The sequence below is a fragment of the Pseudopipra pipra genome, chromosome 14, assembly GCF_036250125.1.
Source record: "Pseudopipra pipra isolate bDixPip1 chromosome 14, bDixPip1.hap1, whole genome shotgun sequence".
Classification (NCBI taxonomy): Eukaryota; Metazoa; Chordata; class Aves; order Passeriformes; family Pipridae; genus Pseudopipra; species Pseudopipra pipra.
The window spans coordinates 11,136,523-11,164,205 of NC_087562.1; the positions used below are offsets into that span (position 1 = coordinate 11,136,523).

Sequence of the window (27,683 nt, forward strand, 5' to 3'; positions counted from 1 at the left end):
GCAGTTATTGAATCCAGGTTTCCTCCAGCTGCATAAATATACGTCATCCATTAGCAGGAAAAGACTTAGAGCTATAAACATAATAGAGGAACATTGATTATCATTCTAGGGGAGCTTTAAGCCCTTGTGCTGTATGAAAACCCGAGCCATGTAGGAAGACAGACTATTCTCACAAGAAAGGTTCAGAATGCAGTATGTTAAAGCTGTAATGATCACTGAAGTCAGTGATCACATCTTAAATGAACAAGTTATTCTGTAGTCAAGCTCTGTAGCCGTTTTCTGCAAGCTTATTTCCCAGTGCATGCCTGGATACAATCACCTCAGTGCACTTAAATCTGTCTGTTAAATTGTTTCTTGGTAACCAAATCTATCATGAAAGGAAGTTGAACAGAAAATCAGATTTATTACAAAGCTACACCCATCTGTCTGCTGTGGCGAAGAAGCCCCAAATAAGCAATTTGGAGGTTACTGAGCTTCTCCAGGCTGGAGGGAAGATGAAGATTTGTCCTCTTTCATTCATGTTCTTAGACTTGTTCATCAGTATAATCTATGTTGAAGATAAGGTCCTGGGGGACATGGGACAACTGATTTTCCAATCAGCAAAGAGATTATAGTTAGAACAAAGTAAGGTAAATAACTGAATCTGTAGAGTGAGTTCATTTATTCTTCTGAAGTAGCTTCAAAGTGAATTTAAATATAGTAAAAAGCATTCATTTCTTGTTTCAGTCATATTTAATCTCAAAGACTGATGATCTTTTTTAGTTGAAGATGGCTGGACCCTTCAGTTGAAAAGTAACTGCTGATTTCATACATCTGTTCTTACAGTTGCTTTCAATTATATGATCTCTTATCTGGCAGAAGTCCTTGAAAAACTGTGTTTTACCCTATCACCTTAAGAATTAGAACTCATAATACTTCCAGAATTCCAATAATAGTGTTAATGGAAGATGTCACTTTGCAACACTAGCAATGGTTAACAAATATCCACGAAATATAGGGTTAAAACATCACAGAAACTATAATGTTCTGTCTTGAAACGGAAATAATATAAGTTAAACTGTCCACATGGATCTTCTGAGTATCTACAGGTCTTAACGTACATTGGATTAAAGTGCCTAGTATTTTAAGCTATTATTGCTGTGCTTATTTTCCTCTATAGATTTTTCAATATAAATATACAGGATATAAATTGATTTATATTTACAAGCATGCTTATGTTCCACAGCATGTGTGAATCATGATTCAAGTTAAATGAGCAGGCAGGTAGCCTTTTTTGAATGTGGGTTGCAATGACTGACCACTGAAAGAGGATGCTCACTTGCCCACTGCAGCAGGGATGACAAAGCTACTTGAAAAGAGCATGTTTCATTATTGTCATTACCTGATTTTCATAGGCTGGAGAAAATAAACACATCAGAAAAATGAAGAAAGGATTTGTGGTTTATCCTGTGGTATAGCCTGGTGCATGTGTTTGTCTGGGGCAAAAGAAGTTCAGCTGCATGTTGCAAGCAACATGGAACAAAAAGTTGTTTCTTTCTTGCTTATTCAGATGTCTTCCAAGAAGGCTTTACTGTAAGCATCCCTCTGCTTTGCACTTTCACTTCCTCAACAGCTTCATCTTCATGTTCCTATGAATGGGATATCCTTAAAAGCATATCATACAACAACTGTTCCTTGTACCCATTTGAGGATATGTAACAGGAAAATAAAGATTGGGGATATTTTCTGCCTCATAAACCTCTAATTGCCCATGATCCTTTGTGGCTGGAGATTAACATGGGGTTGTTGTTTTGGAGTTTTTTTGGCTGTCCTGTATTTATCATCACAGTATTTACCAGCAGCTGGAATTGCTCTACTGTCACAAGAGGTGAGATTGCAGGGGCAGCAATTCTGTCAGATTGGTAGATACAGATGCAGTGATTTCAAACACTGTTACCACATTATTATGGCTGGGAGTTACTGCTCCTAGAGCAGAGGCAGCTGAGCAGAATGGGTTTGTGTGTGTCACCATTATATTTTTGGAGCTGGTAGATTACTGTGATCTTTGTGCTAAGGTACCAGAGGATGAATTTTGGTATCTGCTGTGCTAGATTTGTCATGTCCCGCTGTCTCTGTTAGGAAGACCATAACTTTGGGCATAGAGGCCAACATGGCAGATAAAGCCAGTAAAATCCTAAACCACAGCAGTAAAACCTATCCAAGATCATTTATCAGAGATCTTAGAGGAAAAGTCTGTTTTCTTAACAACTCTACCTGCTATGATTATATTATGACAAAATTTTATCTGAGAGAAGCTTTGATGCATGGTGGAGGAGGAAAAACCCTTCTGTAATGACAGAGCACAGGTTCTTATTTCAGAGAAAGAAACCACTATAGAAGTTGAGCTTGCTGCTTCTGTTGACCAATCTACACTATTTCAGTTGCAATATGTATTATAATGTTGGTCTAAGAATTAAAGTCTCTTTGATTTCTTCAAGTGTGAGCTACTTTATGTATTCTTTACAGAAAGTTGCATCCTAGTGAATTATTTTTGTTAATAAATTATCCAGAATGGTCAACTTGAAAAAGTAAAACCTCATGATTGCAGAAGAAAGGGGGAAATATACTGTAGAAGAAGAATAGGCTTAAAACAAGGCATGAATGTGTATTGCTCTATAGTGTTTTTCTATGTGGTATATGCTTTAATTCTTAAATGTATTTGTCTGGTTTCAATTTTCATTATAGTGAGGTTTGGCATATATGCTTTTATCTGTGTAAGGCCCTGGATTTATAGACTACTTATGAACAGGGAAGGAAAGGAAGCTTTTGTCCTAAATAGGACAACGTAATACAGGAGCGTATAATTTATTTGAAAAAGCTTAAGAGGGGGATCTTTAGGCATTTTTGAAAGAGAATACGAGTATGAAGTCTTCACTTTCAAGTGCAGAGAGAGCCAAATGCATGCCCAAAGCACATTCTTACCTTTTACCTGTGAGTAGTGGCTGCACAAAATTGTGTGCATAAATGTCTGCTTTTCTGTACATTTGGCTGCACGGGTTTGTCTGCACGAAAGCTGCTAACCTGGCACAATGTCATCTCCACGTTTGTCTGGCCACCAGCAGTTAATTTATTTATTTGCTTATTTATTTTATTTTTAAGTTTTAAGCCTGTCTGTAAGCTCATATTTAAAAAATTATGACCCCCTCAGATAAATGAATATCTACTTAGACCTACATTATCCTAAAAGAAATAATACTGTTTTTTGAGATGTGACTAGGCTTCCTAGTAGTGAAGCCTAGGCTTGAGCTGATCATAGTTACACATGGTTAGTCCATGGGAAATTTCAGATACTCAAAGGGTAACAAGGTTTCTTTCATCAACTGGTTTTCTAAAAAGTCTTTTTCCCCATTTCTCTTCAAGTCTGAACAAGATTAAAAATGAAGTAAAACAATGATAATGACTATTTAGAGGTTTGGATGGGTTTCCTGAAGCATCTTCAATAGTTGATGTTCTCACAATCTGCAAAGGACTTGCTGTATGAATTTCAAACTTACTTTGGAAATATGTTTCCTGTGAGTGAGACTGAAGGATTCAGAGTGGCCACTTGGCACCTGACAGGGCCCTCAGTCATTCAGGTGAAAGGCCAAAGGGCATCCCAATTTCTTGAACCTCCTTTTCTTGGGGTTGTTTTTTCTGCATCAAGAACTGAAGTCTGTGCATAGGTAGCACAACATTCTTGTTGGCAGTAACTTTAAAACCTTTGTAAAATCTACAGAAGATGTAAAAAACCTTTGTAAAATCTACAGTTACCACATGTCCTGTCCCTTGCAGTCCTGTTGTGAAATGTGTTTCTTCAACTTTGCTTGTTCCAAATGTGCTGGAACTTTATTGCATCAATATGAGAATAAAGAAAGAAAAACCCACATGTTTTAGTCAGATAGTTAAAAATAGGGAGGAAAGTTTTCTTGGTTGACAATTTGTCATTTTGCATGTTGTGCAAAAAAAAAAAAAAGATATATATGATTCCTTCATAAAAAATTCACTAAAACAGGAAATGTATGCATATTTTCTGCCAAAAATGTGGAAAATTGAGTATCTTAAGGCTAAATCAAAGGATTTTAATGAGATGTTTGCAGGAGAAGTAAAGTAACTTGTTTCTACTTGAAAAGAGCAACACCTTTTGGAAAAATGTTAATTAACACTATATTGACTTGAGATGTAATACAGAGAGTAGGGGGCCCCAAACTTTAAAAATGTCCTTGTTATCATGATAACCTACTTAAATCAAAGGTTATCCTTTGATACATCTAGTACATCTGTGGATGTAGCTGTCTCTAGTTACACTGGAGCAAAACTGCATTGAAGACCATGTTAGTCCAGGCTCAGGCTGCTCAAATGCACACTCTGGCTGCAATCTGTGGCTTTGACTCTTACAGGCTGGGTGTCATGGGGAGCTGCATGGAAGGGCAGAGCCAGGACAGGTAGATGGAGTCATACTGTTGAGCAAGATGAAAGGAACTGGTAGGCATAAGGACTGGGAGATGTGACCACAAACACAACTGTGAGGAGCCTGGAAGGTAAAGTCAAGGAGCTTTCCCTCAATGTAGAAGCAGAAAGGGAGCCAGCAAAGGCATCGGAGGAATAAAGTGATGGAGGCAGAATGATGGATGAGGATTTGGATTGTAGCTTTTTCAGATGGCAGGTGAGAAGGAAATCAGTAGCTGGAAGCCCCAGAGTGAGTGCCTGGCATTTGGCTCCAGAGACTGGTATCAGTAAGAAAACTGCACAGGGGGGTTAGGGCTGATGTTGAGGTTTAAAAAACCCTAAAATTCCCAGTGAGTTAGAATTAATCGGAGTCTGATTGTGCAATGAAGGTGGAAAGTGAGTGATGATTGCCGGACTTGTACCCAGCAGAATAGAAGCCCTGGGGTGTGGGAGCTCTTAAATATTGTTTTTCTCCTTGTGTGTATACTCAGCAACATTTCTGAGAGAGTTGCACTAATTAATTCTTCTCTCCACCCCCACCCTCTGAGGTCTGAGCTGAGTACAGAGGCACCTCTCAGAATGGGATATATGGGACATGAGGTCCTTTCTACCCAGGCCAGGCAGCAGCTGCTCTGAGATTTGAAGCAGATGTTTGGGCCTGAATCTTAGTCATTCAGTGTGATTTGTGTTAGTAGCTAACAGAGGCCAACTTATTTATCTGGGAAACTCCTGGTGAGGTAGAGACACAGTGTAGATGGGTTCCTGTTTAGCAACCCACAGCAATGGCATGCTGGAATAATCCTTCTATGTAAATGTTTCTTTTCTTTATTCTTTCAAGTGCTTGCTGACCTCATTTCTATAGTATTTCACAGGGTACATCTGGTTTTGGTTGCTTCATGACTCGGTGTTCCAGTTTGAAAATGCAGTGTTGTGATTTAAAACATCGTGTCAGGACAGTGATGTACAACTGCCCATGACCTAAATGTTGTTGCTTTTGCTCTTGGGCACCAGCCCTGCCACAGGCCGGGCTCCTGCCGTGGCACAGGCACTGAGGAGCTCACAGCAGGGCCAGGCTGAGCCCAGAGCCACTGCTGGCTTTTCCATCCCCTCCAGCCTGTGCTTGCTTTGTGCCCCAACACGCTTCTCCGCAGTGTCAGATATTCCTACCTGGCTATAACATTTGCTTCCAGCTAGAATTACTTGAGCTGTGAGTTCTGTTTTACACATTTTACCCTTTTCCTTTGCTCTAGTCCACTTAGTGAATTTGGGTTGCTGTGGGTAGATGCACCGTTTCATTCACTTCAAAGCAATTTGTGCAGGTTAATTTTCATCATGCAGTATGAGCTGCAGAGAGAATTGTTTTCTCTGATGCTTTCTTGGATTTTGTACTCTTCTGTTGAGTTTGAGTTTACATACACTGCCCAGAGACTTTTTCTCAAGCAGATGCATTTTGGTGTTTATCCAGATTGTGGCATCTATCTTGGTGGTGCTAAAAATATTTGGGTAACTCTCTTGCAGTTTTTCTGACAGAAGAGTTAATGATGATAAGATGAATGAGAGAGTATCTTCTTTTTCCCCCCACATTTTTTTCCTGTGAAAGCTCACACTTTTTGCAGATACATGTCTGTCTATCAAAGATAATACATGTCATAATCTTACACACAGAGGGGAACACATTTGAATGGGAGCTCAGGAATTCTGCTTAAATGTGTCACTAAATGTTCAAATGATACTCTCATCAGTTTCTGGATGGGTTGTCAATTTATGTGCTGTCTAACAGGTATATTATGGTTCTACAGCATGAAAACACTTTTTAGGTTGTGTTAATTTGTAATAATTTGGTTTAAGGCAGAAACACTTAATGGAAATTTGCTTGCATTAAGTTACTACTTTAACTTAAATAACTAGGAGCTAGAGAAGGAATGAAACTAGACTAGAATATAAAACATATTTGCTTAAGACCCATGTAATGATTAAAAGTGAGAAAATAAGGAAGCTAGCATCATGAATATTAATGTTTCACTCTGCTGTTTTACACTTTGTCTTCCACTCTTTTCCTCTGAGTTACTTGACAGTGCATTTTACATCAACAAATGTATGCTCATTTTTAAGTGATGCCTTTTGAAAAACCACAAAAATTAATGACTTGTGAGCTTCGTAGAGGATGAGACAAATGACATCATTTTAACAGGCAATATTTGATACTCAGATGCAGTATTTGCTTTGCTAAAATGTTAGGAGATGAAGGCTACCACGTGGATAGTATTATCCTCAGAGACACACCACAAGTAAGACCATACCTACTCATTGTATATTTGCTGAGCAGGTTAATGGAATTTTTTTTTGTTTTTTTTTGTTTTTTAAAGGGAGCAGGACTCCTGCTTTTAGTTAAAAAACAAACAAACCAAAACAAAAATAACAAAAAAACACACAAACAAACAAAACCCCAAACCAAAACGAAAACCCAAACAAAACAGTTATCAATATTTAGCATTGTGAGAGAGCAGAGTCACTTCTATATACCATCATGTATGAAAGCAGTCAGAGGTGTGCTCTCAGAGCTTCATGGAAAATGATGACATGGGAGAATTTGATCAAACAAAAGTATACTAATCTTTAGATGGCCCTGGCAAGACCATCATCTTGCAAAAATACGATAAGTCATGCCAACATTTTATTTTGTCTTCTTTTAACTCTCTGTCGATTTCTTCCATAACTTTTAAGGTAATGATTGGTATTATTTAGCACATGCCCTGAAAAAGCGACCTTTTTAACTGGAGCAAAAATAGGTTTTTGTGATTTGCTACCTGGAAAGCTAAATCCAGAATGTCAGCTTTTAAAAAAAGCATTGTGCTGTGTAGTATCCCAGCATTCCAGGCCAGATTGCCATCATTTCTCAGAGCCATTTGTCCTGTGAGTTCTAACTTTACTTCAGGGGACCAGCTCATGAACAGACAGCATTTTCAGGGTTTCTGGGCTATCTATCCAGTAGTGTTTGTGAAATCTAATATTTAACATGCTGTTGCAGAAATTGATACTGGAGAATTCCGAAGATATGCTTTTGTGGCTTAGTTACTTTGGTATGACTAATCTCAAAGAATAACATATGGGCATGTGGAAGGCAAAGAACCTCTGTCAGCTTTTTCAAGAAAAGGAGGTGAACTGCTTTATCTTGATCACATTCCTTAACAATAAAGCTAATGAATGCAACCAGACATTAATTTTCACAGATTATTTATTACCTTAGTCTTGTCTTGTACAAAAAAAGCTCTGAGCTGTCAACTTCCAGCTCACAGACTGATGCTGAGGATGCTGGCTCTGTGTTCCTGGTGTGTGTCTGAAGGTGAAGTTGAACTGGCTAGGAGTGCAGCGTGCCAACTTTTTAGGCCCGTGTTCTTCTTTGTCACCACAACTGTTTATCAGTGGCACATAATGTTTGCGGAGAATTTAGGGAGCAAGACTATAATGTAAGGTCAGTGATGTTATGGGGATGCTAAAGCCTCTGGAATGAATGAGAGAAGGTAGGACATGAGGATAGCTGGCATTGCTTATGGTTTAGCTGGGGTGGGGAGCTGAAGCTGGAAGGGTCTGCTATTAAGAGAGTAAGAATGTTCTTCAGGGTCTTTGTAAGCGGGATTAGCTCCAAATCCCACTGATACCCCTCATTACTACATCAGCACCATTGGAGAAATGTTTTTTGGCTCTGAGATAAGTTCATCTGCATATCTATGGCATCTGCTTCTGTGTTGTTCTAGATGTGCTGGCGCTGACAATATTTCATTAATTTTGGGACTGAAGGATTAGGCAGCTCATCCAAATCTCGTACCTGCTTTTCTTGGGTGACCTCTGGCATATGAAAGTTTTCTGTTTGTTGGTGGAACCAAGCGATAACATTCCTCTGTAGGTAGTGAGGGGCTTATTTCTCCTTTATCATTTCCATTTGGAATTTTTTTAACTTGCTTGATTGACAGAATGTTGAAATGCTAAATATCAATCTACTTTGTAAAATTATTTGAACATGAACATTTCTTCTTCTTTCCCCTCTATGGTCAATTCATCTCCATTAAGTTTTTGTCCAAAAGTATGTCCACAGCACTGTAAAATAACATCAAATGCATTGACTACCACGAGTAAAGTGATTGACTTCTTTCCTGGAAAACAGCTCCTGTGCTCTCATCGCTGTTTTAAATTAATTCTGGCAATACTAAATACATATTGTTAACACCTCAACACTTAGTATATAGTATATTTGTCATTAATTTTGGTTATATTTGTCATTAATTTTGGTTATATTTGTCATTAATTTTGGTTATTTTTTTTTGTTTTAAACAGGATTTATCTGGGGAAGGCTACAGAGACACTATTGGTGATGAACACTTCCACCTAGAAGGTATTTAAAGAACAAAATTTTTTTGTTAATATTAAGGGATTTTAGAGTAAGTTAGTGAACAAATCAGTGTGAAAATACCTATATTGAGAATGCAATTCGTGAACTGCTGATGTGTTTTTTGCTTGAAAAAACTGTTAGGATGGAAATAGGGTATTATTTCTCTGTCTGCTACCACTGGTATTGAAAAAGGTCACCCACTTGTATCACAGGGACCAAGTGTTTTAATTCGAGGTCTCACAATTTTTTCTAGGTAGTGCTGTTGACATTGGTAGCAGTTGTGAATAGTGCTGTCCTGAGCAGAAGTGGCAAATGCAGTCACTGGCAATGTCAATACTGTATTATGTGATGTGCTGCATTCCCTTCTGTTACACAGACCAGCCTTAGAAACTCCTACATTAATTTCTAATAAAGACTAGAGACTCTTACTCAACACATTTTTCTTGAATGTGAATGGAATCGTTGCTGCCTTGGACACCTCTTTCCATCTCATCTCCTCATCTGTGAGGCAACTGAGGTGGAATCACTGTTGTGGTGGGAATGGCCTTTGGGGACCTTGAGTATGGATGCTGTATCCTGCATGCCAGAGAACACATCCGAGGTACCTTGAATTTCAGTTGGGCAAGTGGGAGTTGATGAATGGAGGACAATAATTAGCTGCTCATTCCTTTCAAGGAAAACAGACTTCAGACACTGTCTAGTATTACAAGTGATTACAAGAGCTGTGTGCTAAATTTATATTATAGGGTAGTGGAAACAATATGCCGAATTTGGTTAGAGCAATGAACCATGTCAAGCTTAACCTGGAAATTTCTGTCCTTTTATAATCCAGGCATTTGTTTCTGGTGTTAGAGGCTTCTGTCTAAACAGAACTTAAAAGATTCTCTATGTTAATAATGTCTACCTTCCAGCTCCTTACCTGTGAAATGTGTTAATATACCGTGTTTCTTGGGTTCCACATTTCTATCAACTCTGTAGTTAACAGAGAGTGTTCCCTTGTATGTGCTGTAACATAGGAGCTCAATTTCAACTGGTGCTTGTAGGCTACTCTTAATCACAATAGCAAAATCTGCTTGCCATGATGGAGTTTTTTTGAGCATTTCAGTTTTCCTATCTGCCCACAGTGGGCTATAATGCTAATAAAGAGTAGGTTTTTAATTTTAGAATTATAGGAGAAACTACTTCACACAGGATATTAAATGTCAGCAAGGTGAATAATTTAATTTTCTTTGTCTCATTCTATCTTTCCTTGCCTCTAATTATTTATTTCTTTGTTGTGTAGAGTTGTCTTGCATAGCAAATATAATATTCAATATATAATATTTCCAAATTAGTCAGCAGCAGGATTTTTTTTATTAGGGTGTAAAACCTTTTAGGTTGCTGCAGTTTCAGTCTTTCAGCAGTTTCATGTTATTACTTCCGATGCATCTCATTTGTTATGAAGTAGCTGAGTAGTGAAGACCAGATTTAGATACCAGCTGGTGGTCCATGCTTTGTGTGCTGTCACTGGGGAAGAGCTGTTCTGTGGCATCTTTCCATTTGGGAGGAAGATGACTGTTCCCACCCAGTGCTCAGGCAAATGCATGCAGATTGTCAAGGCTTGGTCCTCATCCCTTCTGCTCTCGGATCTCCAGGCTATGCTTGCCATCCTGGGGCATCACTTCTTATTTGAATGGGATATTGAAACTCCTATAATTTGTCAGACAATACTACAAGCATTGTGTTAAAGCACTCTTATTATATAAGGTCGTAGTTTTTACTGGCATCATATTTTTAATGATTGTGCTTTGTACTGGCATAAAATTGTGGTATTAGCATAAAGAGAAGCTGAAGCTTGATTTGAGATCTCTGTTTGGGCACAGCTTGAATTCTGTGTGACTTAGGTACAAGATGATCACTGCCATAACTCTTCTCTGTGTAGAAATGTTTCTGTGGGAAAAAGTAATTAATATTCCAGAACATTTCCATCTAAAATAGTTGTTATGCCTTTATTCTGCTGCCTCATTATCTTTACATATGTGCTGGTATAATGTGTGTGCTGCATGATTATATGTTCATGTGTCATAAGAACATCAAAATCATTGATGGCTGGTTTCAGAGACAAGGAGCTGTAACCCAGAAAATGATTGGTTGGACTGAGCTCACAGAGGACATGAATGGCAAAACAAAGACTTAAACTCAGGTCTATCAAATACCATGCATCAAAGAGCTATATTCTGCCTTCATAAATGCATGGTGGGGATGCAAAAAAAAAAAAAAAAAAAAAAAAAGAAACATTTCTCAGATTTGCAAAAAGGCACAGCAGGTGCCACAGTTCTGGTTTGGGGGAAAGTTATAGCCCTTGCACTCAGAAACTTTACTGGCGAATAAATCTGAATTCTTTAGAAGACTCTCACTGAAAAGACAAAGTGGCAATAAGAGAAATAATTGAATTCCTTATTTTGTTTTACATAGCCAAGTTCATTACCTTTTTTTTTTCTTCCCTCTCTTTTTTTCCCCCTCTTAGCTGTCTGAGCAGTACAGATAAAAAGAACTCTCTTTGCTGGATTTAACTTCTGTGTTGTTATGTAAAGCTTGATCAAATCCTTTCGTCTTAACAGACTTAACTGGCCAACAGCAAAAGGCTCGGGATTCTGGGATTAAGATTGTATTTGGTAAGAGGACTGGTGCATTAGTGCTTTCTTTTGAACTATACAAAGAACAAAGTAAACATCAAAAGCATTAAGCCATGAGAGCGGATTGTTGACTCAATGTTGCTGCATGACAAGAGGTTAGAACTCAATAGCTGCGATTCTGTTTACGGAGTGCTGTGCAGAAAGAAACAGTTTGACCAGTATTGTCTAATATATCCACCACCTGCCTTTGATTTTGCTGCTGGGCAAGTCACTAAATTGAAATTTTTGGATTTTCTCTTATGTGGTCAGTGATTTCCTTAGATAAGACGCACCAATGGAAACCTCAGTCTCATATTACTCTGACTCTGTTTTTCTTCTTCCTCTTTCATTAACAACTCAACAATTGGGTATGGTGGATATAAGTTCTGTAGTGGATTCATTTGCAGCTTTCATTCCAAGTGATTTCCCACTCCATTTCAAAGACTCCCATTTGCCAGACCTAGAGTACTTGTGCAATCTGCTGTGGCTGTGAACAAATGTACCGTGCTTCAACTTTCTTGCCCCACAGTTCCTGCACAGAAAACACGTGCTTCATCACTCTTCTTGTGTAGGATAAAAGAGCTCACATTTTCTCTTCCTTGGCCAGAATAAGAGGTCACCAGAACTGAATGACTGGAGGTGGCCCTGGAAGAAGTCACAAAAACTAGCACAGACATTGGCAGATACTTTTCATTTCATGTCAGCAGAGAAGCTAAAATGGCAGGCAGGAATTGAATGTGGCATCAAACAGCAAGTCACTCTTCTGTCATGGAAATACTCAGGCAGCTCAGAAAGACATCTGCTGTTTGTGTGTTCAATAATGACATCTAAGTTCTCGCTCAACTCTTCAAGGTATAATATAAGTAAGCTTCTAATGCATTGTTAGAGAGTCCTGCTCTTGTTTTCCAGAACTTTTTTCACCTCCTTTCCCTGGACTGTTTGGGAAATTTTTGCAGCTAAAGCTTGTAGACCAGAAGAACTTTCTTGTCTTGATCACTTCGTGCCTTTCTGAAGGGAATTGGGATTTCTCCATATTATTGCTTGAACATTTAAAAACTTTTCAGAAAGATCAATTCAGAAAGGAAAATCTCCCTCTGAAGCATTCTAACTGCATAAAGGGGTGATTTCCTCCTTGTCTCAAAACAAACTCTTTAGAGCCCAGTGGGACACACCTGTCCATCTACTTCAGCTGCCTTTTGGAGTTCACAGTGAAGTCTTGAGCTCAATGTGAGATATGTAACCTATCAGGAGACACCCAACCTATCATCCCAGATAGTTATGTGACAATGTGATTTCTCATGTCACTGTTCTCCTGAAAAGTACGACTCAAGTGTTTCTACTAATCAGAAATCTTGCATCTCTGGAGATCAGTCTAGTCCTGTACCTGTCAGAAGAGCTGCCTCTTACACTGATAGCAAGCTGTTCCCTGTTTCATTTGTCAGCCAAGGGTGATGTCTTGATTATTATTCTCTCAACAGAAGACTGGAGAAGATCCAAGTCTTCCTGGTGCCTTATCCGAACATGATATCCAAAGTCCTCTTGAAAACAGTGACGGAGCTTGGCTTGAATCAACAAACCCAGTTTTTTATGTTTCCCAACCCGGTTGTATCCAAGTCCCTAGATGGAAGATGTTCCCTGTTCTGGTACCAGAAAGGACAAATTATTCAGGTCATCTTCTTGCCTATAAATATTAGAGAGCCCTCCAGCAGAGTTCAAAGCACATGTTGTTGCTGGGAAAAAATCTAGCATATCTGCAAAAGAGCTACTTGTTGCACTTTTCACATATTTACAAGACATGATGGAATTTTTAAACCCGCAAGTAAAGCATTTTGTATTCAGCAAAGCAGAAAAAAGATCCTTATATTCTTAATATTACTATATTAAGTATTATAATTATAGTAATATTACAATACTACTATATGTTTTTCAAGTTGGTACTGGTGTGTCCAGTCAGTCCTTCATCTGGGGCTGCAGGGGAGGGCATGAGGGGAGTATCCTTCCCCACTGCACCCCACAGCAGGGCTGCTTTCTCCATTCAGGAAAAATTCAGTGAAGGCTTTAGTTCCTGGACTTGTTCCTAAAACTGGTAACTGGAAGAATATTTGTTGGGTTGTCAGCTCAGAGGAAGGGTGGCAAAGTATGGTACTTGGACCCAAATTGTTTATAAACTTGTCAGCAAAGAAGAACTTGAACAAGCATTTTGACTAGTTTTAGCTAACCTTCTGTTTGCATGGGAGACACTTTTTACCATACTTTGCTAATCTCTTAGCTCTAATAATTAATGTATTGTTCTAGGCTGAGCTGTGAATGGGTAATAAAAAGCAGTTATTTCAAACTGCATGATTCTCTCTAGTTAATGCCTTCACTTATGATGGTTATTTTATTTATTTATTTTATTTAATTTATTTTCTAAAGCTTAAATAATTTTTTATACATTATATATATGAAATTTCAGTGTATTTATAGAAAAGGATAGATTACATCTTGCACACAGGCAAATTTGCTTTATATCAGCACCAGTGTTATTACTTATCTAGTACTACTGATGCAGGCTTGGTGCATTGCAGAAAGTCCCTTCTCTCTCAGGTTCTTAAACCAAATACCTATTTATCACTAACACCGTAAATAGAGTGCTAATAATTCCACCTTAAAAGTGCTCTTGTGGTCAGCCTGCTTGAATGTTATATGGGAACTCTGCATTTTAATGACTTGTTGCTAATCCTATGCACTTACCATAGATTTGCTATGCATGACTGTATGCTATGTGATCACCTCAGAACTGGTGATCTCTTGCTCACTGGCTGCATTTTTTCAGCTCTCGAGAGGTTTCTGCTTTATCCTTTCCTACTGCTCAATGGGACATGAAACAACTCTGAAAAATATCTTCAGCTTCAGGGTGACCCACGGGCACCAGCCACCAGCATCTGACAAGCAGCGGGTCCCTGCTGAGGCTGGCAGCTGATAAGCTGGTTGCTGTGGGTTGGAAGGAGGACCGAAGGACGTGGGGGTATGGGGAGGAAGGAGCAGTGCAGAGTGCCAGGAGAAAACTGCTTAGTTTGGCAGTTAGAATAAAAGTCACCAAAGAACATGAGACTGGTAGGATTAGCAGAAGTTTTCCTGTGGTTGTGCACAGATCCAGGAAATTATAAGAAGCAGGTAGGCTGCTTGCCATGAGTGGGAGGAAAATCTTACGGCATAAGGCATTTTAAAAAAAAAAATCAAAAAAATATAAAATTGTACAAGTGTTTCTTAACATTAGCTGTTCCAGTTGAGGGAGGCTGGTATTTGGATCAGAAGCTTTTACTTCTAGAGCTGCTGTTTCAAGTGCAGCCAGGTCAGTAGTGATGAAAGACTGTTGCCATCCAACGGTTGCCCATGGCCTGTGTGTAACAAGTTAGTGGTCTCCAGGTGTTTCCAAATGAACCTTTACAGTGTCTAACAGCTCCCACCCATGTTGGCAAGCAGAGCACAGAAAGGCAGTGAAAAGTGGGCTGTTATGACACCTTGGAGGGTGAGCTTTCCTGCTCACACTGAGCCGCTGCTGTGCGGAGGGTTTGTGCTCTCCTCCCTGCATCCTGCTTGTTCCCTGCAGGTAGGGTATTGCTCCCTTTAGCTGACACCCCACCAGCTCCTACTGATGCTGCCTAACAGGTTTTGATAGATGATGTGTTTTGTCTCTGGTTTGAGTGTTCTGGGTTATAATCCTCTGCATTAGACTGGGAAGTTCATACAGGGTGTTAGTAATAGTTTCACATCGATGTCTGTGTTCAGATCATTCTACATATCTGAAAAGTTGTTATATTGAACACCAACAAGTTACATGTTTGCTTCAGGAACACAATAGCAAGGCTGAGAATGCAGCCTGGGATTTTCTGCATCCATATCTGTCCCTTAGAATATGACAGAGAGACGGTGTCAACACAAGAAAACCTTCCAAACTTACAAGTGGCCTATATTCTTTATGGTGACCAGAAAAGCCAAATGTTAATATTAATTTAATTGTATGTAATGTGTAAAAAATATCTCAGTAATAAACCAAGATAATGAAAAGGGAAGTGAAAAAGCACCTCAAAAAAAAAAGCAAGGAGTTGATCCTTAATGAATGTTTTAAACATGGAAAGCTTTAAAATAATATTATATACATGGTATTTATAATAATATTGGTTTTCCATGCTCTTTCCATCTACCTAAGACTGGCAACTTTTCCTATTTCCACAGAGAAGCTAATGTTCCTTCTGAGGAATCATTAAAAAAAGGATCAATTAGGAATAAGAATATTCCTTTACTCTCAGCTCTGGAGTAGTTGTGAACTGTGGGTATAGCTGTTGAAAAATCTATGTCTGTGGATCTCTCAAGCTGCTTCTGTTGTAGCATGGGAGAGCCAGACCACCATGGTGCACATGGGAAGCAGAAGAATTAAAGGACAAAAGGATGATCAGGGAGATCTCATCAAAGGCAGGAGGGCTTTTGCATTTGTTTTCAACACCCCAAAGGTGAGCAAAGCATCACAGCAGAGCTCAGGCAACAGAGTGTTGGCACCCAGCTGGTTGTCCATATCAGTGAGTGAAGCTCAAAGGAAGCTGCCTTGTAGCACAACTGAGACAGGGCTGAGAAATGGGTGCCAGGGATATGAGGGTCATGGTCTGTGCATGTGGTTAGAAAAGGCTGGGCCTCAGTGAACTGGACTCACCAAATCTGTCTTGGTCATTGGTGTTTCCCTTGGACTGTGAGCGTTGTGATTCAGAGGAGGAAGGAGCTGTAGCACACACAGGCATATCCAGGTGAGCTGTTCCTTTGGCCTGGGCTGGGTGACAGTCACACTGAGTGCAGAGGAAGGCAGGCTGGGTCACAGCCAGGCTGGGGCACAGCCCTGCACAATGTGGGTGCACCTGCCCAACCCTTCACGGGGTGGCTGGGTCACAACTACCTGTGTCTGTCTGCACGTCCTGCTCTCCTGCCTGGGCAGTGGTGCCTGACCTGGGAGTCAGGGTCTGCCATCAGATGTACCTTGGCAAACTGATGGACTTGGGTGTATCTGTGAGGGGCAGATGATCTGGTGGGTATGGTACAGAGATAAACCTGCATTACTGTACATGTACAGCAGTATAAAAATGTACTTGAACTTTGCCCCAGAACATCCACCACCAAGAACAAAGAATGAAATATGGGAACAAGTCAGGAGTTTGAAAACAATCTCTCTGGAAACATGATGAATACCAGTGGTTTCATTTATTCTACTTGAACAAAGGTTCTTTTCTACTTTTAATTTCCCAGCAATGATTATTACCAGTTATTTTTCTTGTAGCTTTGACCACAGTTCATGGAGGTTTTATTAAACATGTTTTTGAAAAGTGAGTCAAAATGCCATTCTTCTCTGATTCTCTTGTGACTCTCTCTTTTCTTTTCTTTTTTTAATTTTTTTTTTACCCATGTGAAACTATTGCATATTTCTAGGAAAAGATTTTGGACCAGATAATACTCTCATGCTGGTGTTCATGGAATTATTCCCATTTTGTGCCCTTGTAATTGAAAGTTTTGGCCTTTGATATTTCAGAAGACAACATATTTGTTTCGGATCCCTTGCCTTTACAAGAAACACTACACTCGTTTTTAGAAACCTTGAATACTACATTTAATAGGCAATATGTCCTGCTGCAACCCCCAAATATTCCTAAACTTGCAAGTTTTCTTGTGCTTAACTGAACCATGACATGGCCAGATAAGTGAGTTTGAGCTCTGCCTTGGCTGGGTTTTTGGTAGCTTTCTGCAGGAGGTTTTTGTTTAGATCCCATGGGCGTGCTCCTGCTAAGGCCCTTCTCTCCTGCCCTCAGGGATTTCATATTCCCCAGTGTCTCATGTGAAGGTACACATTACGACAGGATAAAACAATTCTTGCATTTCTAGGACTGAATTTAGGAGCCGTTGTTTTATGTAGACAGCTTGATAGAAGCCTGACCCTTGGGGCTGGATAGTTTAGCCACAACAACCTGTCATCCTGCTGAACCTTCCAAACACAAGTGTGTAGATGCAGACCTACCGAGGCAATTTCCATGATAAACATATTGCTTTGCCAGTTGCTGTTCCAAATTCAAAGTGTGTATCAGTCAGGGTGCTTTTGTGTGTTTCAACTCCACTTCTGCTGCAGTAGCTACAGAAACCCAAAGTTTTACCTCACCAGGCAGAACAAGTGCCCTTTGTTACCTAGACAGATTACAGCTTTTTCTAAAGTCTGCTCTTCATAAAAGCCCAGCTTGAACAGTGGAAATTCTGACTTGCCTCAGATACTGAGGAGACTTTTATAGTTTCAAGTAGCTCCAGGGTTATATTTTAAAAGTTGAATTTCATCACATGTTTCAAGTTTGGTGGAAAAAAAAAAGGCATGATATTTTTAGCAGAAAAAAGTCCCCCCACACCTTTTTTCTTAACAGATGTTTCATCTCAATCATATCCAAACCTCAAAGCACAAGTAGCAGTCAACCTTATTCTCCTGTGGAGAAAGAGATAAAATGTCATTTGTTTGGAAGACAAGCTTGTTTTTTGTAACCACAACTAGTTTGTGAGTAAAAGCAAATAATAAATGCAGCACTATGAGGTTGTGGAAATGAACCTGAAGCAACATTTCTACTCTTGAAAGAGTTTGGAGTCCAGCTGCTCTTGTTAGATGGAAAGTCCCAACCCCCCAGCCTACCAAAAAAATAAAAATACCAGCAATCAGTATTTTTCTTGCTTTATAAATCTGACCCAGCAACCCAGGTCCTTTCACCAATAAAATACGTCATCCAAAGTGCTCAACTTTGTACCAAAAAGGGTTTAAAACTGTAAAGGTAACAGAAAGAGAGGAAGAGAATATTAGCTGTAAAACAAAATATCCAGAAGTAAAAGAGCTGCTACCCAAGGAATTTTCACAGGGCTCTGGAGGAGTGGAGAGCATTGCTGTGCCGTGCAGACGGGGCTGCACAGGGGGCTCAGCACTGGCAGGGCAGTTGCCAAGGAGAGCCAAGGCATCCTTGGGCTCCGTGCAAAAGGTGTATTTAGGAGGGAGTTATAGTCCAGCCTAAGGATTTGGAGGCACAAAGCCGAAGTGTGGGGCTGTACCTTTGTTTTGTTGTTTGAAGGAGCCTTTACAGAAAGTGGAGCCATCCAGGTGTGTTCTTGGCAAAGCGAGGTTCGGATGAACCCGCTCGTTGTGTTGCTGCAGGACCCTCTGGGAGCTGTACAGAGCACCCAGCTGCCCTGTCCCAGGTGCCTGTGCCCTGCAGGGGTGCTGCCCAGGACACACTGGCATGTGGTGATTGCTGCCCAGATTTCAAGAGGCTACATTTGAAGGCAAATCCACAGTGACGGTGTCTAGGAGAATATTACAGGATCTTGCCCCAAAGGGGTAGCTCAAAATGGAAATCTGAATTTTGAGTTGCAAAATGCGTGGGCTCTCCAGAGCAACAGGAAGGGCTGGCTTGTCCTGTAAGTGTGCACCAAGTCATGCTCCAAACCATCTCCTCTTCTGTGCTTTTAACAGTATACAGCACAGTGAGCTTCCATCTCTGGTTGAGGTCTTTAGGCTGCACTGTACTCATTAATAACAGTGAGCAGATACCTGCCTTTGCTCTGTGGGAATAATTTCCTGTGGTGAGATCCTGTGTGCTCTCTAGAATTTAGGTGGTTGGGTCAAGCATTGATGAATTTTATTTCTCTGCATGTTTTGTAGTGTGTGGTGTATCATCTCAGTACCATTCCTGACCCATGCATAAATATGGAAAGGGAAAGAGACGAATGCTTGTATGTGCACATGTATATGCTGGCCTATTTATATTAATATTTATTTATATTAATCACAGTAATGCTTTTCCATTGTGTTGTCTCCATCTTCCCCCACCTCTCAGGGTAATATAGGGTTCTGAGGATGGGAACACTGAACTACTACTGAATATTAACTATGGAAGAGTTGTCAGATGTGCAACTGATTCATCACAGTCAAAATAATGTTACAGTATGGGTCAACAATACTGCTCTCTGTAAAAGGTTAGCTTTGTGAGGGTCAGAGTGATATTCTTCCTCATGGGAAGCAATTCCCATGAAATGAATATTAGAGTTCAGATACCTTTAGAGGCCCTGTTATCATAGCAAAGGTGGTAGAAACACGACTTTCCCATTGAACATCTAAGTTAGATGGGAGCGAGTTGATATCAAAGCCTACATTATTAATAACATTACCTACTCAGCCTTCATTTGAATAAAGGGTTGTGTAGTGGCTGGGTTTCTTTCTTCTTTTTCTTCCCTTGTGAATCTCAGGGGGAAAAATACCCAAAGAGACAAAGGAAATTCAAGATAGAAAATTCTATGTGAACATGCATATGTGCAACTTACACTGAAAAGGGATTTTTAAAATGCAAAATTTTAACCAGCTACTAACCAAGATCAGTGAATGGCCATCTTTAGAAAAGAGAAGTCTTTCTTCTTTTGCTTTAAGTCAGTCACAAGTGATCAGTTGATATCCCCATCTGTCACTGTTCAGCAACAGAATTTAATGCTTCACAGGCCCCTTCAGAGCTCCAGGGACATATAATACTGTTAAAAAGTGGTAAGTGGTCCATGTGACAGTGACAGTTTTCACTTAAGAAGTACTTACCCATGTTAAATGGTACAGAGAGTTACAGCAGATTGCATTCTGTTCATGTGGCTTTTGATATGTCCACTGATCAAACACAAATCTTACTGCTACAGGTATCATCCTGAACTATTCTGACCAAAGCTTATGGAGATTCTTCCCTGTTGTCTTGTTCTCCTCTCTCCCCTTTTTTTTTCCCTTAAGATAGGGAGGGGAGTGAGAAATGATCTTCTTTGATCTCCAATGAGGAAGGGGAAAAAAAAAAAAAAGACTGTTCTGTTCAGGCTTTTGGCTAACACAACAAACAGTGTTTAAAATTTAACTTTGCTTAATTAATTAGTAATTCTGTTTAGTGCTGTCTGATCTTCATCCAAAAGGTATTTTGAAGCTTGAGAACTGAACATCAAAGTGTATTGGGTGAAGATGGTCAAGTAAGGCATTTAATCTGGCAGTTTCTGTTGATGAAATACAGCCAGTTGGGGAACTAATTGGAAAAGGGAATCATAATCTGGCAGAATTCAGCAAACTCCCTCCCTTTAGCAAAGTCATGCCAGAAAGAGTGTGAGAAATCTAGGTTTAGTGTTTAAGCATGTATGAGTTACACCCTAGCTAGCAGAGAGAGACCATATTGTCCTTTGTATCTGCATCTTTAGTACAAAAATTTTTTTTGTAAGAAAATAGTAAAAAAATCCCCACCCACCCCTCCCACCCAACATAAAAGCCAAAAAAGAAAAAAGGAAAGGCAGACCTAGACAGAAACCTGTGATTCTGTATCAAGGCTTGAAAATACTTCTGCTTAACAATGGTAAGTTATTGGGGTTGGCAAAAGGAATTGAACCTTTAAGAGAAGAGGTGTTCACTGACCTCTGAGTCTGACTAAATTTTAGTCACAAGAGAAAATATTTTCTGAATATTTGAGTAAATTTCAGTTTAGCCATTCCTCAGTGTCCTAGTGATGTCCTGTCATTTAGAATCATTGATGCCTGAATGATTAAAACATGGTTTGGTTGTCTATTTTTGTTCTTTTGTTTTGTTTTGTAATTTGTTTTTTGCAAGCTGTCACAAGGTCTTGAGTCACTACCCCTCTGCTCTGCCTCCCCCTGGTCCGGTGCTGGCAGTAGATCTTGTGACAATCTTTTTTTTTTCACTCTATGGTGTGCAATAGAACCTTTAATTTGTGTTGTGACTGTCAACAGGAAACCATGAAACAGAAGAACACGATTTCTCTCCCTATTTTCGGGTTGAAACACCCATCCCAGGCTGGTACAAGGCACTACTTCTGCTAAATTGGTTTTGACTTGTCCCACTGGACTTAAAATGGACAATTAATTTCCCTACAGTAAGCTTCAGAGAAGGCAGCTTTATCTTTGTTGTTTTGAAGGGTGTGTCTAATTCATCAGCTTCAGCTTTTAGACAGGGAAAGTTGGATACATGCTTTTGGCACTGACCCAGGACGAGCCTGTTTTTCTATGTGCTTGCTCTGGTGGCTGTGGAACAGGAATGTTACTCCCTTCCTGGTTCCATTCTCCCTATGTTCATTTGCCGCTGGAGAAGAGGACCTTTGCTCAGGCAAAGTTATCTCCATCAGGGAGATATTTCAATTAACTCAGTGGAATAAAACAAAACGGGACCTTAATGGGGGTGATATTTCTTAATCCATGGCCTCCAGGATAACTTGAAAGTGAAATCTGAATGTGAATGTAATTGTTAATTAAAGAACTTCTCCTCAGTTTAGACTTTCAAATGTGGTTGTTATTGCTCTGGGTGTTGTGCAGTCAGTGAAGAATGTCAGTTATGTTTGTCAAACCTGATTTGCAATGAAAAAAATATTGACAGAACCAGATAATTTAGACATCAGAGACTTCCTTAAAAAAAAAAATTAATTCTCTTTCTATCCCTCTGGTCCTCATAGTCTCTGAGTTCTGCATCTGCTAGATCTGTAAATAGGAAGGGAAACCCTATTGACATCAGTAGGAATTTTACTGCTGAGCTCAGTTGGGCCACCTCTTTGCTCAATTCCACCAGTTAAGTACTGCTACTGAAGTTCAATTTGAGCTGTTACAGAAGGGCTTGTGACTTCATCTCTGTGTCTTGATATGTCACTTTAAAATTTTCCTTTTATCCTACTTCCCCATAAGTCTCAGGTTCAAGGTTTGTTGGTTTTTTTCCGCATGTACAGATAATTCTGTCCCTTTGCTTCTGGTAGTAGTTTTAAAAAATTGCTGTGGAATCCAATCTATCATGAGAGAAGGGCTAATAATATTCCACTTCAAAGGTTTGTTTTCATGTATGCCAGATGCTTACTTTCATGGGTGGCATTTTTGTCAATTCTCCAATTTTACCTTTACTCCACTTTCTCCCAAAAATTGCACAATGATGACCCTGACATTAATATATGGTTAAGACATCACTGGTAATGTCCGGTCATAATTTATCATTGTGGAATTGCACAGCTTCTCCCACAGTTCTGCTTTTTGAATTAAGGAGATGCAATAATCATGTATACTTTGGAATGGCATCCCAAAGAAGATCTGAAGCAGTTTGTCTTTAGCCTGAGTTCTCCCAACTGCTGTGCAGATTTGGAGTTGGTAGCCATGACTTAGACATGAACATTCATCAGAGTTGCATCCTTCTTTGATTCTGGCTACAGGATCCTGTTAATGGTAAGTACAGTTGAAAAATAGAGTGAAAGTGTCCTTACTTTGAGAAGGAAGATCATTTGATAAAGAGCATTGTGCTTTGCTGGAATGAGCCTTTGAGAAATGTGGAATGACAAGCCACCTGAGTGAGGGTGAAAGTTTAAAGAGTCACTTTTCCACCTGAGTGCAGCTTTATTTTGGCACTCCTCTTTTCTCCCTTATTCTCAGATGCAGATAGAGACGAGGGAAGAATGGTTTGGCTGCCTGAAGCTTACTATTCTACGCTCATTCAACACACACAGCACAGCAGTTTACCTCATTTCTGGGATATTTTGGTGATTCCTAAGGAGCATTTTGAATTATTACCCCCTTCCCTTAGGAATGCAAAGACCCTGAAAAAAAAAAGGACCTAATTCTTCTGAGATGAGTCTTAATATCTTTAAACTGGTGTTCATTCTCTCCCTCTCTTCCTCCCCCACTTCAATTAGGAGCAATTGGGTGGTACTAATTAACAATCAGAGAGAGAAACATCTGCTAGTACACTTAAGCCAGTCAGTTTGTTTTTCATGAAAGAATGGTATTTCACAATTTTTCCAAGTTAATATTTTTCCTTTTTTGTCTTTCCAATTTCAAATATTGTCCAGACGCATTTTTATAGTGTCTTAGGGTTATAGAAGTGAATACAAGACCATTAATAATGAACAAGGAAAGAGCATAATAAAGAAAACATATGCAGTATTTCAATTCATGAAACATTCTGTTAGGGAACATTGTTTTTGAGAGCATATGGTTATTCCCATGAGAAGCAATATATATACATTTTTTTCCCCCTGCAGTTGTGGATTCCCACAGCAAGGGTAGGTTTCTATATGTATTTGTCTATGTAGCATGTTCTCTTTGTCAGGGCTTGTTATCTGAGTGGGGAGGTAAGTAAGTATTTTTGCACAGATGATATATTGTACGTGGACCTATTTCTGATGGCCTAGACTTTGGAAACACAAGTCTATTAATTCTCCACACTCCTTTGAGATAGCTATCTTGTCTGGTCTGGTTTAATATCATTGGCAGAGCTGAAAGGAAGCTCACATTGTGAATATATCTGAACCTTGGCATGCAGCTCACTGGTGGATCTCTGTTTACAGCTGCCAGTTTTAACTGCCCCAAGCAGACATTCTTATTTTATTTATAAGTAGGTTCAGCATGTGTTTATATCCTTCATGAAATTGAGCACATGTCAATAGTCAAAACTAAGTATAGAAGCAAGATACCAAACACTTATCCTTCTTCTCAGACAAAACAGTAAGTATTTTTAAATGTTCATTGGGTTTGGATAAGGCACATGAGGATATATGTACAGACACGTTGTTTGATCACTTGTAAATACTATTTTAATATCCCCATATTCCCCTTTAAAGTTTCCTCGTTTAGATCTCATTTTTCTTTGCTGAATGAAACTTGACATCAGGATGAGATCACCAGATTTCCCCATTCCATTTGAGCTCCAAAATGAGTAACTGATTTCAAAGGATAATTCCCTGGAGCAGCAAGGCCAATGAGTTCTTCAGATCAAAGGTCAGCAAAGCTCAAAGAGGATAATTTCTGGCATACAGTATTTAAACTCTCTCAAGGAGTGTACTGCAAGATGTATCCCCTCCTTCCCCAATAGCTGAACCCTTGTTTTTCTGAGAAGACTAATTTGTCAGTGCACGTTTTTTCCTCTGTTACATAAATTATACATGAAAGGGAAAGCTTCCTATCTGAATACACAAATTGTACATCCAGACAGGTTATTAAACGTGCCAGTGGAAGGGCTGTTCCTGAAACCAGAAAGTACCACTCTCAGTGTAACTGTCTTTTTTTATGAAGGCCCATGTTACCTTTTAATTTCTTGTTGATTTTTGAAGGAAGCAACAGAGCTGGACTAAGGTAAACAAACAAATCTTGTCTTTTGTTTCATGGGGATCTTTTTGTGGCCTTAGCTTTGAACTTCCAAGAAGGTTGAGTTGTATTTACGGACCAAGTGAATATAAAGCAAATGGTGGTTCTTCAGATATACTTTAAAGTTATGTATTGTAAGTAATATTTATTTTAATAAGTGCCTTAAATGTGATAAACACTATACAAAAACCTCCCAAGAAACAGTCCCTGCTTGTCCAATAACACCAAATTAAAAGGATCAGGGAAGAAACTGTTGTGAAGCCAGCTTTGTCTTCCTTTGTCTGACCTTCCTACTTAGTTTATATTTGGTGTAGGGAACCCTAACATGACTTGGAGCAGAAATCAAAGGGTATCAGCATGTCAGTATGTGTATAATAAATACTATGTCTGCTTGCATTTGTACAATGCAAATTACATGTGTGTGTTGGGAAGCTGGTGTTAGTATAACATCAAAACTGCAAATAAGTATCAAAGTCAGGAAATTCCAAGGGTTAGGATTTTTACTTCATTCCCCTTTTCTTTACTGCACATCCATCTTGTATACCACAGTTTTAAGAACAAATAAACAAACAAAAGTAAAACAACAATGTTAAATTTAAACAAAGAAATGAGACTAGAAAATGTGATATGTGTTGCAGGGTGGCAATGTGAGTGTTGTGGCAAAAATCTTAGCTTCTGGAATTTCTGAGAGTATAAAGACATGGTAATGGGAGTTGGGGTTTTGGGGGTTTTTTTGAAGCTAATTGTTCTATTTTAAACATGAAAGAAAGTGCTGGAAAATGCCTAATAGAGTATCTTAATTTCTAGCGTGTTAGTGACTTGCTTTCCTTGAAGAATGCTTGGGAGGCAGCTCAGCAGTGTGGAACACCAGGAGAGCCACAGAGTAAACCCAGTTTGAAATGGCTCGCCCTGAACTAGAGGGGATCATGTCTCCCTTTTTTAAGGAATCTAGCTTGACTGAACTGGCACTTAAATGAGATCCTACTTACAAAGGCATCTCCAAGAAACAGTTCCTACATAGATGCAGCACAAGAGGAAAAAAATGCTGACTTTAGGACACATATTCTCCCAATATCTGCTAATTATTGGGGAGTAGGCAGGATTGCTGCTATACATAATGGAGTATGGACATAACATTGTTGGCAGAGGTATATGGATGTGTAAAAAATCATATCTAAAAAGTCTGAGAGTAGGGTTAAAAATCCATGTATATTTTCATAATGCTAATGAATATAGTATATAGTTTTCTTCGGATATAGGCTTTCATCATGTGCAAGGCTATGTACCTCTGCGGGAGCCAAAGGCACAGCTATTAAGTTCCTAGGCATTTGTCTTCTAATCCATGTGAGAAGCATATATCTTTCTTTTATATATTTAGTATATGTTATGATAGATGTTGATATTGATGCTCTTTATAAGTGGTATTGATTTATACAAGTACATGATGTTTTAACTTGAAACTTGGGTGAAATATACTTTTTCATACATACTTAAAAAAATGCAGCTTAACCTCTTTGTCAGGTAGTGCTACCTTCTTGGAAGGTAGTAAGGTTAGTGTGTATTTGAAGAAGAAAACTGAAACAGAATGAGGACTTTATTTCAGCTTCATTACTTCATTCACTGCCAGTGAATGTGATGTGTTTTTGCAATGTGTCACCAACTTTCAATATTTTGCAAATTATTCAACTTATTTGCAGTAACAGTTCTGCTGATTTATATTCTCATAATATTGTGTTTGAACTTCCTGTGACTCTAGTGATGTTTGTAGGAGAGGCTGTGTACCAAAAGCTGTTGGTAGATTGTCTGCTGAAATTATCCCAGATGTGTAGTGAACACAAAAGCAAATCAAGTATAATGATCCTCTCATACAAGTTTGCCGAAATCAATTTCACCCTAAATATAAAGACAGATTTGCAAATATAAGTCTGCCTTGACATTTCCTTATAAGCGTTTTTTCTTAAATATTCTTTTCGCAGTGGCTTTGCCTCCAGAGAAGACAGATGGAGTTTGCAGTGGAGATGAAAAGAAAGCAGAAAAAGAAAGTGACACACGCACAAGTTCCAAGAAGCAACTGAAATTTGAAGTAAGTCCTCTGTATTTTAAAGTTTCACTGTACTGACATAATTATGGTAGAAAAATAACCTGTGGACCAAATAATGTCATCTGATGCATGTTTATTGCTCCCAACGATTGTGGTGGGCACAGGAGGCAGCAGAATTGGCACAAGTCAGTGCCTTACTATTGTTGCTCCTTACAAGATGATTCATGACATGTATTTCCAGGTTTGGACAGAATAAAATGATTATCATTCCTCTGTAGGATCTGAAATGTATAGTAAGAAGAGACTTTAGGTTTAACCCTTAATGCCACTTATCATGTTATCAAATCTTTAGATTGACTTTCATGGACTACTGCACTTGGTTAAATCTGCCTAGTGTAAAAGATGCTTGTGAAAACTTCCATAATGATTGGTCTTTTGTACCCAGGTCTCCAAATTGAAATAACTCTGACCTCCTGAAGGGGAAATTCGTCTGATCACATGGCAAGAGGAAAAGGAGGGCACTGAGTCCAGTAGTCTATCTCCTTGTAGACTTACAAACATCATACAACTGCCAGATATTGTGTGTAGTTGGTGGATTTTGTTTATATAGGGAGTGATTTAATAAATATGAGTATTAAAACATGCTGTCATCCAGCTGGTGGGTTGTCTGTCTTGGTGAGGAGGAAGATATTCTGGTGCCAGCAAGAGACAGCACGAATTTTCATCTCTGCACTCTAGCAGACATGGCAAACTTGTGCCTTTCAGTGCTGTCAGCCTGTCACAGTAATGAGCTTTGCGTTTCCTCAACTGCTGTTTAAAAGACCATGCAGCCACCTTGCAGCATGGCTCGAGTGTTCATTTCCTTCTCTAGGACAGACTGAGTAGTCTGGCATGATTTATTTTTTACTGTTTTAAGGCTGATTAAGAGGAGGTGGGTTTCCCATGGATGGTTCAG

At 39.2% G+C, this 27,683-nt stretch overlaps 1 protein-coding gene across 2 annotated transcripts in view; it reads left to right on the forward strand.

The window, feature by feature from the left end:
• The window catches only part of NKD1 (NKD inhibitor of WNT signaling pathway 1), a 111,819-nt gene that overhangs the window by 61,221 nt on the left and 22,915 nt on the right, over positions 1-27,683 (forward strand). For both annotated transcript variants that reach the window (XM_064671152.1, XM_064671151.1), the window contains exons 4-5: positions 8,797-8,854; positions 26,664-26,770. In XM_064671152.1, coding sequence (XP_064527222.1) covers positions 8,797-8,854; positions 26,664-26,770 — 165 coding nt within the window. The remainder of the gene's footprint in view (positions 1-8,796; positions 8,855-26,663; positions 26,771-27,683) is intronic.